The 21534-nt window shown below is 38.0% G+C and overlaps 1 protein-coding gene across 1 annotated transcript in view; it reads left to right on the top strand.

Annotated features, from left to right (window-relative positions):
- Positions 1-21534, top strand: part of LOC150102861 (ankyrin repeat and fibronectin type-III domain-containing protein 1-like) — a 355850-nt gene that overhangs the window by 216276 nt on the left and 118040 nt on the right. The window contains exons 15-20 of the mRNA XM_090397404.1: positions 748-861; positions 983-1088; positions 1668-1800; positions 4144-4257; positions 8237-8458; positions 20883-21049. Of these exons, the coding sequence (XP_090253530.1) occupies positions 748-861; positions 983-1088; positions 1668-1800; positions 4144-4257; positions 8237-8458; positions 20883-21049 (856 nt within the window). The remainder of the gene's footprint in view (positions 1-747; positions 862-982; positions 1089-1667; positions 1801-4143; positions 4258-8236; positions 8459-20882; positions 21050-21534) is intronic.

Raw genomic sequence — 21534 nt, 5'->3', positions numbered from 1 at the left:
GCCTTCTGATAAATTTTATGCGCACCTGGTGATTTGATAACTTCCTTTAGTTTAGCGAACGTGGGAATGAGCCTATCACGTGTGCACTTTTTTAAAAAAAGAGATTCTTGCACGTAGTCTTACCCTGTTTCAATTGAAGTTTGCCTAGTAAGTTTGTCTTCTGTAGGAGGTGCCACGCCCCTGTAAATTGTCCTACGATAGATCAAGACCATATTCGTCCCATCAAACCGCAGAAGTCTGGCCTCGCACAACACGGAATTGAAAACCCAAACCACAGGATACATTGAAAAAAAAACCAAGCTTCTACATAAATCTTTATATAAACATGAACGTTTATATAAAGAAAGTGCTGAAGCCCTACGCCTAATTTGAACCGTAAAGCCGTTCTTACTGTTCCTAAAATCTGGGAAATTGTCATCCTGAATTGTGTAACATAATTCTGTATGTTATGTCATTTTAATGTGATCATGTCTTTTTTTTTTTTAAGATATATTTTAATTTATTTCTATAACACTGCACGCATAGAGGGCTTCCATTGTAAGGATGCGCCCTAGCTGTTAATTCCTAGTATTATTTGAATTAACTGTACTGAAGATGTTCAATGATACTTAGGAAGAAATATTTACTCAGTAAAAAATCTTATTGCTATGCTTACGTCCGTATGTTCAGTCAAATGTTAAAGATTCTTTCTCATATAAGAATAGCTGTTGCTCGAAATGTCTCATGCTTTTTGCTTCTTTCTTCTAGGCTGGAGAGATGTCGACGATAAAAAGCCACGCTCGACAGGACATCTGGGGAAATTAGACGACCTTTTTCATCAGATCATTAATTCACGGCCGGCGCATGCAGCGGAAGTCAAAGGTAAAGAATTCTTTTGGAAAAGAGTCGAAAAAACCTGTAAGAAGGCATTTTCAGACAAAAATCTAAAGTTATGCACGCAGTAAAACATGCCCGTTATGGTTCATTTCTTATTTATTTGCAGGCATTGCAGAGTCGACGGAAACGCCTCAACAACAACGACGTCAAGTTAGAAAAAGCATCAAACATCTCTTCACCCCCTCCCCGAAATTCCAGAAAATAATGAAAAGGTGAGCTGGTCTACTTCTACTTTTCTTAATCGGGATCATCTAAAACAAACCAATCGGCTCGGGTATAAACTCGTCCCTTGCTTATTGAATCCCCTATCATGATGAAAATATTTCGGAATTCTTGTTTTCATCAGCGATTTGAGTCCTGCTTAAAGAAAACCGTTTATGCTAAGAAACACTTCCTGTTATCATTTTTATTTCTTCAGAGAGAGTTCACATTCCATTCCATCCCATATCAAACTCGTTAACCACTTACTCCGTTGACGTCAATTTTGTACTTTATAAACCTACAAGGTTTGTGAATTACGCAGTTTTTGGCTGTTGGATATCTCTTAGGTTAACCGTAGATTAAGATGCCATAAGAGTATGGCGTATTTATTAACGAAGTGCACTGCGATAAACGCGAAAGGTTGCTGCAGTTCCCTGACATTCCCAGGTGACACGAATTTTGCTGTAATAATTTAAAATGAGAACTCGGAAAAAGTTTAAAATAATTGGGTGGAATCTTTTGCACAATGAGATGCATGTTTACCTGTTGGCAGAATTTCTTATTTCCGTTTGTTTTATTTGGTTTCTCAGGGGTGCGTATCTTGCTTGCCTTCTCTACAACGAAGATAAAGTTCTGGTGACAGCAGAAGAAATGCTACCGATCCTTGAAGTTGACGAGACCTACCCATCCTCTTTACACAGCGACTTCCACTGGCTGATGAAGGTAAGACTCGTGCATAAATGGCCTTTCTAAGTAATTCTCTTGAACACCTTTTTAGCAGAAACTTAAAGTTATCCCACCTCACGATGAAAATTTGCGATGCGAGATATTTCCTCCGATTAAGGTTGGTTGAACACAGAGAACCGCACGTTGAACAAAATCTGTCAAATTCTTGCACACTTTCCGTCGTCAAACGGAAAATGCCTCAACCATTTTCACATAATTTAAGAATAACTTTAAATTAGAATAACGGTGAAGAAAAGATCCTGCGAAAATCTTCCTGAATTGCCCTTGACACCTGAAAGTGGTAAAAATGTACCAAGTACATTTTTACAACACCTTCGAGTATAAACGTCTTCACTACAGGAATTAAGGTTTGATTTAAGAAAGGAAGAGGGCACGCGGAATCGTTAGAACCTGAAATTTAAAATTTTCTGAAACGTTTGCTGATACAATTGAAGGATATCAAACCTGTAAAAGCCTAAAAATCGTCTCGCTTGGCAGTTACATTCATTGGAGCAAGGAAAAACTAATTGTGAATCAAGGAAGGGCTACGACGACAACAAGTCGGTGCTGTGTTTAGGTGAGTGCAAAAAGGTTGATGGGGTATTTCGGCTGTCATGATGCGTCATTTTACGAGACGAAGTATTTGTTATGAAACTAGGCGATGCTTTAAATGAATCTGAAAGTAACCTAACACAAAAACGGCCCCAATGTTGATAGCATGCTTCAGTTACCTTAATGTTAGAATGAGCGCTATAGGTTCGATTGCAGTACCCTATTAACTTTCTCTGGCCTTTGTTCAGCAGAGTTTCGAGTTAGTCAATGTTGCTGCAGGCAAAAATTCAAGTTCCATCCCTCGTCTCAGAAAAATCCACCCGGAGAACTCTCTATTAGGAAAAGCAGTACCTAGTATTAAGCTTTAGGATCGCGACTGGCTTTGGGTGCCTCCCTTTCTGATGCCTTGAAACGCATCAACGAACTCACCTCTTGAATGATTGACTGAAGGTGGAGACCGTCTGAGATTTTCCAAAGCCAGTTGGGGCTCACTTGGGGTCCCTCTCACTTCCTTTTAGGGCAAGAAAAAGGTTTGACGATTCATTTATTTACAGAAATGGTGTATTATTGCCACCCATACTTTTTTCCATATTTATTAGTTTAAAGTCATCCTATTGTTGAGGTTGGAAAATGCCATGAAAAGGATTCGCGATGGCGACTTCAGCAAGATGTGGCAAGTTTGAACGATTATTACGAGAAAGTGAAGAGGCCGAACTAAAAGAGCAACTCCATAAGGAATGTGACTTTCTAGAGATTAAAAAAAATGTGCTCTTTGTGGTAGCTCGCAAGACGATAGCTGCTAAAGGGCCATTACTGCACTCGCGGTGTTGTATCAGACCGAGAAAAGCAAACGGTGCTCGACGAACAACGAATTGCTGTGCAGTAAACAGAATGCTGCTGTTCGGAACGGGTATTTGGATGGCTCCACGTCTCAGAGAGAGAAATGACCAACGAAAGATAATAGTCACGAAATGAAAAACGTTTGCAGCTTATAACAGACCAAATTTCTGAAAGAAGACAGCTACCATCTCTCTTGTGGAGAGGGCTCCTCGTAGTACTCTCGATGCACAAATGAAGTCGAACATCCTTTGGTCATCCGCAGACATTTTTGTCTCTTACTCTTGGCATCGTCTTCTTTTCCCGCATAATTTATTCCTATTTTTTCAAAATAAGAATAAATAATATGCATTTCCTTCTCGTAAGACTACCCTCCCCCTCCTTCACACACACACACAGTGACGTAGAAAGCATGTTTGCAAGAAAATATTTGCAGGGTGGTTTCGGTATTTATTGGCGGTCCTCTTTTGACATCCAAGAACGCAAAGAACATGCTTGTGGTCGCACTGTATTGCATGCAAATTTGTTTATGCTTATTTACGGTATGGACACCACCCAAATTTGAATCTCTCTCAGTTGCTAGAATCACAAGATGTTTCTCGGTGAAAAATTGGAGAATTTTTCACTAAGAAGCATCCTGATATTCTAGATTCTTTGCTTACCCACATCCTGGTCCGCTGCTTAATCATGCAAACTTTGTTAGCTCTTCCTGGATACGCCTAATTCGTTTTCCCATCCACAGAGATTAACGAAATTATTGCAGCAAAAAAAATCGTTTTCAGTTGTTCAATGAGAATCTCTTCGCTGCGATTTATTAACACGATTTGAACGAATGATCTCACTTCAAGTGAAATAATAAGAATGATGCAATCTAGTGAGCCAAAACTATTTAATAAGAACGTTCAGTTGCTTTCCTTACTCATAATGAGTGCTGCATATTGCTTTTTACAGGTAGCTTGCACGTGGGAGGATGTAAAGACGCTACGACAGGATATGGAAAAGAGTCAAAGTTCCTCCAGCGTCCATTTCAGGAGCAAGCTTCTTCAGACGGCTGAACAAATGCAGGTGAGGCGACTTTTTAACTAAAGTTCTTTCTCTCTTCTCCACCCTTCTCCCGATAGAGCTTTAATTTACAACTTTATAAACGTTAATTATGACAGTAATCTTTTAATGTTGATTGGCAGTAAAATGCACTTTGTCTGAATTTCCATACATTTCAAAAAAAGAAGAAAAAAAGCCCTCTGGACAGCGAAGCATAACTAATACTAATCTTGTTAAGGATTGCTAACCAGGATACGTTGTTTAAAAAGTAACACAAAACCAACCGAAACGGAAAACCAAATGTCTAAATTTATCTCTAAGATAAGATTTCACAAAAAACTTGATTATGAAAGAATAATCAAGTTTTCAACAACAAAAAGGTTGGTAAAGAGTATAGATCGGGTACATCAGCTGTAATATGCCGACCTGCATTAAGCAAAGTATTAATGAGAATTTAACCAGTGGAAATTGAACTTTCCTCCCTCAGTCTCCAAAGTGCCTTTGGAATAAAATGAGTTAACGGATTTATTGATTTATTCTAAATAAAATTATCAAAGAAACAATCCTGAATGAAGTCGTACTCTCCAGATGGATTTGACCAGGCAGGAAAGAACAGCCATCAGTCTCATTGGGCATCAGATACCGTCTGGTCACTCCTTTCCTTCGTAATGTTCCACGCCACTCATCGCCAGGTGGTTCTATCGTATGCCTTTCTAAAGCCTTCAACTCTCTGAAGATTAGTCACTCCACACACACACACCACACACAAAGTTCCTCTTTGTCCAGGAACTTTACCTTCTGTTAATGTTCTGAGAACTCTCCCTCCCATCCTTTCAATGTATCCAAAATATTTTAACTTTCTTCTGTCAATATCTTTAAGGAGCCTTAAAGCGCTGATCTTTTCTAGCACCCATCCATTTGACCTCCTTTCAGTATATGATACCCTCAACAGCCTCCTTTAACACGACAAGCAGCTATCTTTTCCCTATCAGACGTCTTAGGTTCTAGGTCTGACATCAATAAGTTGCTGTTGGAAAAACAGCTACATCCAGAATCCTCAACTTTGTTCCCATGGAGACAGATCCATTCTTCCAGATTTTAGAATAGTTTCTGACTGTTGTTTTAGTCATTTCAAGTCTTCTTATGATTTGTGATGTCTTTTGGACAGCAATTCTACAAATTCAAACAAACCGGAAAGAACAAAGACACTGGAATGCGTGTGCGATATTTTTTAATCAGTTAGTAACGTTGGCAGTAGACGTAAGTTCAAGGATTTTCATGTTCCTAGTGTTAACTGTTTACAGAGACTCGACTGGAATGAAATGGAGTAAGATTACATCAGTTTCGCACAACTAACGACTTTAGAATGGAAGATACATTTTTAATCACACGAATTAACATAACGGTGGAGAAATAACATGGACCACGCATCTTCCATAGGTCATCTAATAACGTGAAATTACATGCGTTACAAATAAAACAACCAATCGAGATGAAATATTAGCTCCTACGTCTGCGGTTACCGGAAGTTATCATGGACTGTTAATATTCCATTTTTCGCTACAACAAAATATATACAACAAGCGCAAAAGCAAAGTATTGTAATACATGCTGGTAGCAGAATTAAGGTGGGATTATTATAAGAAGACATAACAATGCTTTACCATAAAGAGAAAAAGAGTAATTCAAATAGAAAATAAATAAAATAATAAGGAATTCTACGAGAAATTTGAAGTAAACATCATTTCGAAGATGGAAACGGGAAATCACAAAACCAAATGAATCCCAGTAACACATTGATGAATGGACAAAAAAGAAAAAAGGACAACGCAATAAACATGTTAATAGAATGGATTCGAAAGAATAGCAAATTAGCAAGGAACCGAAAATGAAATACAAAAAGGACCGATTAAAACGGCACACACACAAAAACGCGAACAGATTTTCTACGTTGAAGTATCGCAAACGCAGCATGCATGAGCTTAAAGCGGGGAAAAAGACAAGACATTGCAGGAAATTTTGAATTTCAGCTAACTGGGTTTGAAACCGGGTTTTGTTTTACTTGAAACCTTTTTCTTTTGTGGAATTCGAAGATGCAAATATGGAAATATTTCGGCGCCATTAACATGAACAACTTTTCATCAGATGCGCTCGAAACCCTTTTCTACGTCTTCGCCAATGATTTAGTTATAGTAAAAAAATTGTAGCATTTCATCATAAATGCCGAACCTTCAAAGTTAATGCGATTTCTTCTCAGAGACACCTCCATGTGCACGCAAGCATCTGAGCATGCGTCAGAAATTGAAATTCCGTTGGTTATTTTTCTTCCTGACACGTGCACTAAAGTGGGACTTTGATTCTTCATTTTCATAACATTCAAATGACGTGTGCGCGGCTTATGAATAACGTAGGCAGTTTATTCTCTATAAAAGAAATGCCAAGAAGAATATCTTTTCGTGATTTTAACGCGAAATGTTTCCATGGGCCCGAAGTGCATTTCCCTTTGCTATAGAGTTTCTCATCTCACATCAGCCCGTGCTGTTTTGCTGTTGTGAAAATTAAGCCGACCTTCCTTCACGCCTTTAATCTCATATCAACTCACCCATTCCTAACGCCGGGTTCATGTAAACAAATCAACAATTTGCTTTCAAAAAACGAGCCTTTTCTAAAGGCTACAGTTACAATGAATGGGGGTGGGGAATAACAGAACACACATAGTTACTCTAGAAAATGAAGGGAGGGAGGGAGGGAGGGGAAAGGACCAAAGAAAGTAAAACCAAAAAAAAAAAAAAAGCGGAGGTCAACGAGGTTTGACCGAATCATTTTTGAAATTGATTGCGATGACGAGAAAAGTGAATGAATGAATCAGGAGGATAAAACAACTTCAAAGGAATGACAGCGCTTCACTGGAATGACGATGAAACGAAAAAGGAAGGACAATTAGAAGCGCCTCCTTACATGCTTTGGTTCATTTCGCGCAGAGTTGCCGAACCCTGCTTGAAAAATTTGCATGAAGGAATCTTTTGCACGAGAATGCGAAATAAAACTTTACAAGCGTGTCGGGAGGATGGCAGCAAATTTGTGAGATGGTCTGAGGAAATATTCGACGCCAGTGAAGCAAAAATTGCCGCCGACTAAACCGGTTACATTAAATGGCGCCACTTCTTACTTTTCGAAAGTATCGTGTGAAAGAATTTTCTAAGATTTGTCTTGTCACCTTGATAATCACGAAAACTTTCTTTTCGCGATCCCACTTATGAACCTAAGTGTACGATGGAGTTAATGATGGGAAAAGGTATTAATTTTTTCCCCCAATCTGATATGAAGAAATGACTTAAATAAAGATGAAGAAAAAGGCTTAATACTGTTTTAATAAGAAAACTCTTTCTATCACTCAGTCAAAACATGTTCAAAACAGCGAATTTATAGAAACCACTTGTTGCTCCGAAATGTAATTCACGGAAGGCCACCGAGTCAGAAAATATGTCAGACAATGATTTAATGACAACGATCACTTATTGACATCTTTCCGTTGTCGTTACTCGTTCGACATAAGCAGAACCTGTTTATTCCCATAGAAATGCGAAGCATCTTAAACGATTTTGTAATACTACATATGTGATAACTCCAGAATGGAGTTTGGTATTCATTTGCGAGATGAAAAACTTGGGTTTTTCATCCCGCGTAGACAAATCGGCCTTCAGAATACTGTACAAGCAATTTACAGACAAAAAATACTGCTGTTAGTGATGATGGGCGGTAGATGGCGTTGATGATAGTAATGTCGTAGTAGGTGAATTAAGTGGTGATGGTGGAGAGCAAGTGAGATGTATTTAGCCTTCCAGCGATGAGTCCGTGGACTTCCTGGAGGTGTCAGGTAATAATAATAAATAGAACATAAAACTTGGGGGGGGGACGCAACCTATTTCATTCGAAGAAGTGTAAGAAGGCTTATATTTTACATTATATGACCCACTTACATTGAGTCGTTGTTTCTTTGTAGGCATCTCTGGGTATCCAAGACCTAGGACAATTCCACTATAAGCCTCTTAAGGATGGCGAGGGCACGATGGTGTTGTGCACAACAAAATTTATCTGTGATCCAAAGAGCCTCACGACCCTCTCTGTCCGGTGGCTTCCCTTATCCAAAATCCAGAGGAAGCGCGGTGGCAGTGAGACTGCAGACGCAATCACAACGAATGAGCTGATGGTTGATTCTCTTCAGGTAAGTTCCTCTCTATCTGAACGACTATAAGGATCACGAATTAGCTTAAACATCCGCTTAGCATGCATGTTTCGAAATATCTTTTTCTCCTTACGATAACTCATCTCGTCAAGTAAATAAGTATAATAACTGTAACAGTGTTGGTACAGTCCTAGTTACGAAAGATAAGAAACTTAGAGTACATTAGTACCATGAGTAGGTCAAGGTAACCCAGCTCCGGCTGTTCAATACGTTTTTTTTTTCTCCTATTTATTTTCTCTGCCTTGCCCCCCCCCTCATGCTTCGGATATGCAAAATGACTGTCTACCATTGAATTCTGCAGCCGTTCTAAAACGACAAATATCCACGACGGATTTACATATCGTAGAAGCATTTTTTTCTCGAAAGTTATGGGGATTTATGATTTTAAAAACGAACCCAACTGGCAGCTTTTTATGGTGGTAGCATGCTATGCAACACCTGCTTAAAAGAAGGTTCTTGGTTTATCTGACTACTGGGTACACCCGGGGTACTAATATGTTCAGATAAGAGAATCCCACACAGTAAACTTTAATAGAAATGTCAGTAAAGTGATTACGTTAGCATGTATAAATGTAATCTTTAAAAAAAAAAAAATCACGGTGTTCTTTTTAGATAAGTGTTTGTCTCAAGGACAGTATTCCAAATTACCAATAGCTATAAACCCAGGTAAAAATGCGTTTCACATGCGAGTTTCGTAAACACCGGCGTTTAAAGAAAAAAATGTGTAACACGCAAATCATGCAGAAACTGAAGCTAAGAGACGTAATATTCGAACTTGGAACCGTTTTTCAACTAAAACATATCGAAATTGATTTTATTACAGTGTTGCCCAATGTGTTTTTATTCTGTTATGCAAATTAGCTATATACCCGATCACAATCAGAAGTGACAGCTCAACCATAAAATTTTTGTGTAATGTCTCGATAAAAGTATATCGACACTGACTCAACATTTTTCGAAGTTTATAATATTAAGAAAATTACGGAAAGCTAAAAGTGGGAGGTACCTAAAATATGGCGTCATATTTACTTGGATTGTGCGAAGAGTCGCATCTTTTCTGGACTCAGCTTGAGAACACATTGCTAAATGTCTACGATCAGTGTAACCCGATAATAACGGCTTACAAACTTATGCTGGAAGAGGTGACGTAAATGTACGCTACCCCTTCCAACTCGTGTGTATTTAAGACCCTGTAGAAGCGTCATAAACAAACTCAGTTGTATTACTTAGTCTACAGTAGGATTTAAAGTGACAAATAATTGACAGAAGGAATAAAATGATTTCTCAGTTAAAATTTAACACATTCTTCTTATTCGTATTAATTCCAAATATCGGTATTTCTTCGCGAGTTAACAACTTAGTTTGTTGGAGGTGGGGGGGGGGAGAAGATCATATAGGGCAATCCAAAGAACAGGAAATGTGAAAGAAAATGCTCTTGACTAGTTCACTGCAGCACGAAGACGTGGAATGGATACAACCGGAAGGATACAGGATGATGCTTGGAATTTGCTGATTTTAGAAATGATCTCTAAATGTCATCAAAATAGATTACAATTAAATACCATTAACGTTCTGATACGAGCCATTTATGCACTATACAGAAAACACCTACTCCCTATAAGGGAATAAAAGGTGTTAGCTGATTTTATTTTATAGAGATCGCCAAAAAAATAACCCACGATCATTATTTTCTTAGTGCTGTAAGCAGCTTATTCAGTTGGTGAGGCGGCCACTCTCATACGGGGATGCTTTTCTCCCTGATGAGCCGTCAGAAGACACAAACCTTGTTTGCTTCGGTTAAATTCGTAGCAAACAAAAACAATCATAGGGACCAGTGAAAATTCGACTATCAGAATCATCAGGTATCCACTGCATCCATTCCCCCTCCCCCATTTCGAAATCATCAGCCCCTTAACTACTAGACAGATGAAGGAAAACCTTACAAAAGATCATTCTGGCTCGGTCGTCGCGAGACAAACGAGGACAGCGTCATCTTTTGGAGACACCAGGGGGAGGGGAAGAGAGAGAGGATGAAAAATGTGCTACTAGTGACAGTGACTCTCAATTAATATAAAAAAAATTAAACGTGAATTTCGTCTGAGAAACGGATTTCTGATCAGAACGTGAAATGATAGAATCTGGAGAATTACCAACAGACGAAGGAAATCTTTCTCTACTCCAGAAAGAGGGCAAGAAGAGTTTCTTGATCCAAAACTATATGAAGCACTGTGACTTACAGCGATAAGATTAAAGGACCATCATTAAACATATCTGGTATGCAAATATATGCGAGTCTCCGTAGCTCAGTCAGTATAGACGAAGCCGTTTGGTCGGAAAGACTTGGGTTCGATTCCCGTCAGTGACGTGAGAAACCTTTATCAGGTCTCATTCGACGAAAGGTGAGTTAGCCGATCTCATACGTAGGTAGCGGTTTTTCTTTCCCCAGAACACGCAAACCGACCGGTAACCCACGCATCTACAGACATAGGACACACACCAGGAGGCATTGGGCTAACCACCTTATCCTTGTGTACAGTTGGGTTAAATGAACAGAAAACCCTCGACACCGCAAGGTAAAAGAGGAGGGAAGGAATACAAGTACATACGCCAACAAGCTGATATGATGAGGAAGGGGATCTCGTTTATGACCAAATCATTAATATGATCAATGAGACACCCAAGAAAACTAATAGTATAAGAAGTACTAAAACACAATAGTACAAAAACTCAAAATACATATAGGAAGGAATTTTCTCCTCTTTGTCGGCCCTTTTGGATTAGGAGAAACAAATAACAGGAGTATGAAACTAATAGAATGAGCTTTGCAAGATGATCTTACCATAACTAAAATATTTTTCCCAAGTAAAAGTTCACGAAAATGGATATGGATCTCTCCAAGATTGACTCGGAACCTAACTGATTATATATGTATAAAACTAAATATAAAACATGTATAAACTCAGCAAGAACTAGATCTTTCCAAGGTGTGGACACCGAAATTTACCATAATCTACTCATAGCAACATTTATTTTCAATTTGGAATTAGAACCACAAGAATAAGAAGACAAAATTTTAACATTACACAAATCAAATTGCTACCAAAGAACTATTTAAAATACATATTACTGCTCCTTATCTTTCCGAAATCCCAACTTACTAACTTGATCCTGATGCTTCTTACGAACAGTTTTCTGTTCTTCAAGCAGTTGAAAATATCCTAGAAAGGGAATGCATTATCAAACCAATTTAGCACATTGCCGAACAACAAGGAACAGTGTATAAATTAAAGATACCAAGAAAGTATATACTTGGTTTAATCCATTATCCAAGTGTAAGCAGACACGGTTTGCGCCTGAAGTGTCATTCAGGACTGGGAAACTCGTGGCAAAAGGTTTAAGTTTTCATCACTTGCCCCAGTATCCCATAATGCAAAGCACAACATCTCCTTTCCGGACATGTATAATACTATGCATTAAGAGAAGGGTCACTACTCAGACCAGTTTCGACCTTTATTGATGTCTCATCAGTGGGAGTCAGACCCAGAAGTGGTGATACTGAGATGAAGCGAGGCAAGTGATAAGAACTTATACTACTTTTGCCACGAGTTTCCCCAGTCCTGAAAGATACTTCAGGCGCAAACTTTGTTTGCTTACGCTTAGATAAAGGATTAAACCAAGCATATAATTTTTTTTGGTATCTTTAATTTATAATATAAACAAGTGAAAAACTTTCAACAAGGAACAGTGTAATTATCTGAACAGCAGATTAAAACGAAAATAAGCTTAAAAAATAAATTGGTTATTCAAAGAAATTGTGTAATAATAGAAGAATAATCATACGACAGCATACCAAATAAATAAGAAATTAAATCCTTTTGTTCGCACGCGCTGGAAAATTGAGGATGAGGATGGATCAAATATTACTGATGATGAAAAATTATCGAGAAGTTTGTATGATGATAGCTTGGACCAATAAAAGAGCAGATTTGTCTGAATGATAATAGAAAACACTGTCCTATACTTAGAGAAGAAATAGAAAGAGTTCATCCCAAGATCAAAAACAAGAAAACAGCAGGATTGACAATATTCCACGAGAACTGCTTAAGGAAGGGGTGAACCTGCTTTTACGCACTTCACAAAATTTACCAGCAGGTGTGGAACACTGGGATGTGTACGAAAGATTGGCGAACACACTTATTCCCATCCCCTCCAAAAAATAAAAATAAATAAGAAAACAGCAAAAAGTTGCATACTTTTAGGACAATTTGCTTCATCAGCCATCCAAGCAAATATTTTTGGACATCTTATTCTTGTGTATTGAAGCAAAAATGGAATTTTTACAGATTTCCTGGCTGAATTTAAAAAAGAGCAAGAGTACAAATGATTATAAATTTCCACTCCTTATCATTGGAGAAAAACACATAAAACATAATGGTATGCCATAATTTTATTGACGTACAGATAGTCTTGGACGCTATTTGGCATGATGGCCTTTAAAAAATTCTGCACTGTCATGGAATAGATAGCAAAATAATGCGATTGAATGTGATCCTTGAAATGCATGGTTCATGCGAATTGTTCCTTTGGCTTTAATTCTATCATGTTTCCGGTGTGCAGATGACTTTCTCATATTTGACATGTCACCGATATTTCATAACAGTGGAGATGGGCAACTCCATGGCCATTGACCACACGTGGCCAACGGTGTTTTTGGAAAAAGTTAAATTTATTATTTTATTTGTATTATAAAAATTATATTTTTTGTCTATTTTCATAGGAAAAATCTTATTTTCTTAATTCGCGAGTTTTGGAATCAATTTTCAAAATTCATTTTTTATCGCAATTTTGGTGATATGCGGCAACCGCATATCACCAAAATCACTGCCTCAAGCAAATCGTTTTCATTCGTGACTCAGCGCATCTTGTAGTCTGGCTTAGTTGTTTTTCAGCAAGTGTAAGTAGGCAATTGCGTACATTCTGCATACTCTCGCAAACATATTTGTATTGTGCAACTTTAAGTGTTTAAATAAATTTTATTTTAAGTGGATAATTCGAAAACAAAAGAATTCAGAAGATGATAGGGAAAACTCAAAAAGTAAAGATAGTTTAATTGAGTCTGGCATTGCTGCCGAAAAGAGAATGGCGTGTGACTGGAAAAACGTGAAACGAAAATTTAACGGAAGTTGGGAGTTGAAATTTGTAGTGATGGAAGTAAATAAGCCAGTGGTATTTTGTGTAACAAAGGTTTTAGTGATTAAAAAAAACTATACCACTTTAAGCAACACTTTAGATTACTCTGAGCAGATTTGGTCTTATTGGTTCCAAGGTGATAAAGAAGTTGTGGAAAGGGTGCAAAGAAGAGTACAAAGATATCAGAATTTTGGAATTCAGATTATTGGGACAGATTGCGAGTATGTGGGTTAAAGACTGGGTAACAGAAAAAACAGGGGTGATAGGAATGAGGTCTATAAACTTCTGAATGGGTGTAGTTATAAAATATGATGAAATTTTTCGTATGGAAGGTGGTGAAGAGAACACGAAGGCATCCATGGAAGTTACGTTTGTAAGGGGTAGTGGTAGTGCAATATACAAGAAAGGGGTAAGAGCTAGGTTTTTTCTCTCACAGAGCAGTGAGCAAGTGAAATAGTTTGCCTCTAGAGTGAGTGCATCTAGTATGAATGCATTTAAGGGAAGGTTTGAGTGATGTATAGCCTCCTTCGATGAGTCCTTGATTTCCTGTAGGTCTTAGATAATAATGCTTCGCTATTCTTGTCATTGCATCGTGTATGCGAGCAATTGCCGATATATACGTTATTCATTTGTTTTGATTCCATTGCTGCCTCAATATCGGATAAAGACCAATTGAGTTTTATCAGATTTAACATACCATAAACAATATTGAAAACTCATGGCGGCATCAATATATTTGAAATTGAGTCGCTAGCAGATTCTTCAACAAATCTTGAATTTAATATGGGCTTTCGTGCTCTCTATTTATGTTCATAGAGAAACTCCCCTAGTCAAGTATTTTTATTACAGTCATTTGAGATTACTAATCATACGCACCATTCCTTGAACACAGGGTAATATTTTCTGCTATTACTCTTAAATACTTATTTTTTGAACAATTCTTGCATCCCAGTTTGCCTTCTTTTACTTCAAGCCATTTTCACTGTTCTGTAAACACTTGTTTTTCGTGCCGGGAAGGATAGGTCTATTAGGTATATTATTAAATAGATTATCATTTCTTTCAATGACCAACAAAATCTGTTGGTTTCATCAAATTCAAAATTTGGTTCCGTTGAATATGATGCTCCACAATGATTTCCATTACTTTGTGTCTGTTTCACCGTCATAAATCACAAAAAAAAAAAAAAAAAAACCTGCGAAGATTACTCATCGTTTCGAAATTGTTGGATTGTAATCCGAAACGTTACTTATGATGATTTTTTGTTTTCATATTTCTTAATACTACTTTCAGACAACTGTTTTTGCAACGATATCATGCCGTTGTTGCTCAGGGTGTTATTAGAAACTGACAACTTGAATTCAGCATAAAATAAATAAATAAAGTTTCCACTTTCTGGCCGCATTCGACGACATGCAATGGGAAGGATCACTTGATCTGTGGGATACTAATTAAGGTGAGGTCTGGACACAATAAGTAACTGACTACTAATCAAAATGTTTCTGCACTTCCCATCGAATAAGGAAGTTGAAACTGAGCGAGGAGGTAATCTTCTGTGAGTAATCGATGGGGAAAACCTAATATTTTTGAGTTTCAGTAGTTCAGAAAAAAAAAAAAAAAATTCTGAATTTTCTTTTCTGAAAATTCTTAATTTCTGAAAACTTCTGAATTTTCCAGAAATGTATGCGCGAATTGTGCGGCTAAAAAATCTTTTGCTTTAAACAGCCCAAAATATCGAGATGGAGTTTTTTATGATATCTGTATCAAATTTAATATTAAAAAAATCAAAAATCTATTTTTGAGGAATTCTACAAATCATCTATTAGGATTATATGCACAAAACACATTGTTCACGTCAGCATTCCTTAGTAAACAAAACGAATAAAAAAATATACTGATTCTCGCTATATTTCCTCTCCGTCGGGGCTTCCCTAGCTTAGATGGTATATAGATGAACCCTTTGGTTGGAAAGACCTGAGATCGAATCCCATCGATGATCACGTGAGGGACCTTATCAGGTCATTTTAATCAAATAGTGACTTACCGGTGTCATACGGAGGTAGACGGGTTTTTCCCCGAAAAAAATCGGCAAACTCCTGTTTTTTTCTCCTTCAGAACATGCAAACCGTCCCCATCAACACAACTTTACAGACATAAAATACGTACCTCTAGAGGGATACATCACGAGAGAGAAATAGCAAGACGCTGCATTAAATTGCTTAAAATCCTTAATCAGGAATCCGTCTTTGCGGAATTATAAATAGTGGTCAGTTCTTTCCCGTTTTGTTTTATGTTTTTTTTTTTTTTTAATCATTAAACTTTAGGAATTATGCAAATCTACTGGTGCTTAAGAGCGATTTGAATAGATTGGCTATGTGGGCAGAAAAGTGGGGTTATCAATTCAATACCAGTAAGTGCTTGGGTTGCGCACTTTGAATCTCGGAAATCTAATGCTGTGTATCATACTGGAGGCGTTGCATTAGAAGAGGTAGAGGAAACGAGGGATATTGGTCGATAGAGAATTGAAATTCAAACGACGTATTGTAAAAGTGATAAAAACAGATCAAAGAAATGCCAATATACTAAGAAGACATTCACAAGTAGAGATAAGGATGTTCTCATTCCACAGTACAAGGCTTTGGTTATGATTAGATTCATCTGGACTACTGCGCATCGATTTGGTCACCAGCGTTCCTAGGTTCCATAGCAAGCTATGGAAAATGTTCTGAGGCGAATAGCAATAGTAATATTGGGTTCATGGAACACCGACTGTGAAAAGAGGTTGAGCAAATGTAATTTGCTGACTGGTAAATAGGCCGAGGAAGGCGATATGATTGAGACATAAATTGTTAAGAACTTATCAGATAGATACTCAGGGTATATTTGAAAGGGTTGAAGAGAAGAAGGAAGGGGATCATTCTTGGAAATTGTATAAGGGTGTGATGCATAAGAGTGCGACATGACTTTTTTGCATGGAGAGTGGTTGGTGAGTGGAATGTCTTGCCAAATAAGGTGGTAAGTGCACAAATATTGAACCAATTTAAGATGAGGTATGATAGACATTATTCCTGTTGGAATAATGTCTATCATACTGCATCGTACTCTTGCCTCCCTCGATGAGTCTTGACTCCAGGAGGTGTTTGTATAATAGTAGTAATAACTTTTTTGTGCACGTGTTCTACAATTCAATCACATCTTACGCTTATTCTTCCTCTTCTTCTGCAACTTCTCACACTTAAGTGGGGTCACTGTTCATAATGAGTCTCCTCCACACTTTCCTGTCTTGGGCTGTCACCACATCCAAGTTCTTCATCCTCAGGTCCTCTTCTACCAGCTCCCTCCATCTCTTCTTTGGCCGCCCACGCTTCCCCTTCCTTGCACATCCATCTGCATGACCCTTCTTGCCACATATCGTCCTCCCTCCTCATCACATGACCAAACCATCTCGACCTTGCCTCCTGTATTTTCGCTCCTAAGTTTGTAACTTTCACTGTTCCCCTGACATAGTAATTTCTCAGACGATCCTTTCTGGTCACACCGCACATCCACCGAAGCATTCTCATCTCTGCTACTTCCATCCTGCTGATGTTATTTTTCCTCAGGGCCACAGTTTCTATAGCATATGTCATAGCTGGCCTCACTACTGTCCTATAGATTTTGCCTTTCAGATTGATCGGCACCCTCTTATCGCATAACACTCCAGCCATCTCCCTCCAGTTCCTCCAACCCGCTTGTATCCTGCATCCCATTTCCTTCTCACCTCCTCCATCTTCTTCCACTGTCGAACCTAAGTATCTAAAGTCTCTCACCTTCCTGATGACATTTCCTTCCAGCTCCAGGTCTGTCTCCTGGCCACCGCCCACTGCGCAACACATATACTCTGTCTTACTTCTGCTCAGTCTCATACCTCTCTCTTCCAGTACTTTTCTCCATCTTTCCAGTTTAGTTCCCGCTTCTTCTCTTGAATCTGCACACAGCAAGATGTCATCTGCATACAACATTGTCCAAGGCGCATCTTCTCTCACCTCCTCTGTTACCATCTCCATCACAATATTAAACAGAAACGGACTTAATGCTGACCCTTGATGCAAGCCAACTGTTACTTGAAAATGTGAAGACAGGTCCGAACATTTGTCTTCACATTTCTGTACATTACCCGCAACAATCTGACATATTTCTCCGGCACCTTCTTCTCCCTCAGACACCTCCATACTTCTTGCCTTGGCACTCTATCGTATGCTTTCTCCAGATCAATAAATGCCAGATGTAGCTCCCTTTGTTTCTTTCGATACTTTTCCATCATTTGCCGTAACCCAAAGTCTGCATCTGTTGTTGATCTACCAGGCATGAAGCCAAACTGTTCCTTTGCAATCTCCACCTCCTTCCTCAATCTACCATCAAGAACCCTTTCTAGGATTTTCATTGTGTGGGACATCAACTTTATTCCTCTGTAATTTTTACAGTCTTGTGCCCTGTACCCTTGTAGATGGGAACAAGAGTACTCCCCTCCATTCCTCGGGTATATTTTCCTGTTGGCAAACTTTCATGAACAGGTCCCACAGCAGGTCAATTCCCTCTTCCCCCAGTGCCTTCCATGCCTCCACTGGAATTCTGTCGGGGCCCACCGATTTTCCATTCCTCATCCTCTGCATGGCCTCAGTCACTTCCACTCTACTGATGTTTTGCACCATCCCCTCAGAAGGCTGCCCATCTCCTCTGTGAGTCCTTGCATGTTTCAATTTGCAAATTTGCTTGTTGTGAAATGTAATTAAATTAGTATTTTTATTATGACCTTTTTCTTGACTACTAGTATTATTAAATTAAAGACTTAATTCTGTATGTTAGTCAAGTAAGTATTAGTTTAATATCCAACGTTTCACTGACTGATATCTGTCAGCATTTTCAAAGGAATACACTGGTAAGCAATAGAAACTAAGGAAACTAACCGACAATTCTAAATATTATATAAATTTATCACTGTGCGTGATACAATGATATAATACGCGTGTCGCAAGCGCAACGTTTTATTTGTTGAGATATTTAATGTAATTTTCATGAAAGTTCATTTCTTTTTGGTTGAATGATCTGATTAGAGTTTTCTAAGATTAGGCCTTGATTCTTATTTAAGTTACCTGTTGAACGGGTGACTGTAGCAGCTTCTTTAAATGTTCTGGAATGGTAGTTGTCTTCTATGTAGGGCATATGGCTGCTATCCCATTCAATATTATGGTTGGTAGAGGCAAAGTGTGAAGAAAGGCCTGATATATCTTGTCTGTTATTCCTTACATAGCCTATGTGTTCTTTCTTTCTTTCTTGTGTCAAAACTTCTAGATGTCTGTCTGATGTAATTAATACCGCAATAACACAAGGTATGCTATAAACTCCAGAGTATTTTTAGAAAGGATGGCTATCTTTCGGTGATCTTATAAACTTTTGAATGGTCTCAATAGGTTTGCCGACCTATTCTTATAAAATCTAGAAACTCAAATTTTATCCCAAATTACTCCAAAACCAACCACATGGTTTAGGTATGTTGATATCTTCATCATTTGGAATCACAAAAAAGAATTAATAGATTATCTAAACAAAATTAATTGCTTCCACAACACCAAGTTCACATTGGAACTAGAAAAAGATAATAAACTTCCATTCCTAGATGTCCTTATTAAGAAACAAACTGACAATAGCATCAACCTGTCAGTATATAGAAAATTTACTAACACTGGACGCTACCTCCATTTCGACTCGTCTCACTACATATCCCAGAAACTCAGCATTATCCATATGCTCAAAAAAAAAAAAAAAAAACAGCTATTCAGTGTACCACAGACCCTGGCGACATACAAGAAGAATTAATGAAAATATCCAAAGATCTATCCCTAAATGGCTACCCTACAAGAATCATCAACAAGATTCTCTTTAGTGACATACCGCAAAGACAACGAGATGAAACCCAATACATCAGCTCTATAACAATCCCATTTGTTAGTACCATATCCAGAAAATTAGCTCTTCTTCTAAAACCATATAATATCAGAGTAACCTTCAAACCTATGGAGACCATTCAGAAGTTTATAAGATCCCCGAAAGATAGCCATCCTTTCTAAAAATACTCTGGAGTTTACAGCATACCCTGTTCGTGCGGCATCAATTACATCGGACAGACATCTAGAAGTTTTGATACAAGAAAGAAAGAACACATAGGTTATGTAAGGAATAACAGACAAGATATATCAGGCCTTTCTTCACACTTTGCCTCTACCAACCATAATATTGAATGGTATATGAGTCATATGCCCTACATAGAAGACAGCTACCATTCCAGAACATTTAAAGAAGCTGCTACAGTCGCCCGTTCAACAGGTAACTTATTATTATTATTATTATTCCTGATACCTCCAAGGCGTCCGAAGACTCATCGCGGGAGGACATCTTCAACTGTCTCTACACCTTACCTCTACTACGAATCAACGCCATCTACCGCCCACCTCCAACACCATCACAACTAGTAATTTTTGTCTGTAAATTGCGTGTGTTCTGAAGGGCCGATTTGTCTGTATGCGGGATGACAAACCCGAGTTTCCGGGAGAAAAAACCCTGCTACCTCCGTATGAGATCGGCTAACTCACCATCGATTGAAATCGACCAGATAAAGATTCCTCCCGTCGCGACGAGAATCGAACTTAGGCCTATTCCAATCGAAGGGCGCAATGTACCGTCGTTCTTCCAATTGCGCTACGGAGGCGCCTGAATAAGAATCAAGGAATAATCTTACCAGATATATGGAAAACTCTAATCAGATCATTCAACCAAAAAGAAATGAACTTTCATGAAAATTACATTAAATATCTCAATAAATAAAACGTTGCGCTTGCGACACGCGTATTATATCATTGTATCACGCACAGTGATAAATTTATATAATTTTTAGAATTGTCGGTTAGTTTCCTTACTTGCTTGCTTACCAGTGTATTCCTTTGAAAATGCTGACAGATATCAGTCAGTGAAACGTTGGATATTAAACTAATATTTGCTTGACTAACATACAGAATTAAGTCTTTAATTTATTAAATTAGTGTTTATTCTTCCTTATTACAAAGGACCTCAGTTCACTGTATTAGTTGAAACTCAGACGTGCTTTTAAGTTCTAGCTGTGTGAAACTTTCATGGACTGCTTTTCGGTTATGCCTACTGATTAATTTTTTGTCTTTCTAGGAAATGATCTCATATAACCAAGCCAGCACTATTTCATTACCTCGTGGTCTTTACTTAGGGTATGTAAAATTAAAGAGTTCGGTTGATCTCATTCGAGTACTAGCACCACGAAAAGCTCCCAACGTTCTTCCATACTGTCGAATAAGAGAAAATCCTCATGTGTCCTGGTAAGTTTTAGAAAGACTTAACAAAGTACTGTACTTCTATTAATTATATCAAATGTAAGTTCTTAAATGTTGTAAAATTAAATGAAATCCACAAGCACAAAAGGAAAAATGCCTGATTTAAATATGTTGTTTACGAAGGAGTCATAACAAAAATGTGGCCACTCCTCCAAGAATAATTGTTTCCTTGAGTGGACCTATACTGACATGTAATTCCTTTACAGGTGGATTTGCAATTACTATAACCAAAGTATAAAATATAAGAGACAGACACCTAAGAAATTGTTCAGTATATAATAAATAAGATTATGCCATATGACTTCATTGTGAGTCCATGAAGGATAATGGTGCATGTTTTTTTATTAATTTGAGATACCATGCTGCATATTTAATGTACATTACCAAACGGCATTTTTGAAATATTGGAACGACTCATTATGGGATTGGGCCACAGTTATCCGGAATTTCATTTGATTTTGGACCTTAAA

This window comes from Typopeltis vanoorti, chromosome 9 (genome assembly GCF_054136105.1).
Source record: "Typopeltis vanoorti isolate ZY-2024b chromosome 9, IOZ_Tvanoo_1.0, whole genome shotgun sequence".
NCBI lineage: Eukaryota > Metazoa > Arthropoda > Arachnida > Uropygi > Thelyphonidae > Typopeltis > Typopeltis vanoorti.
This window is presented reverse-complemented; position numbering and strand designations above follow the sequence as displayed.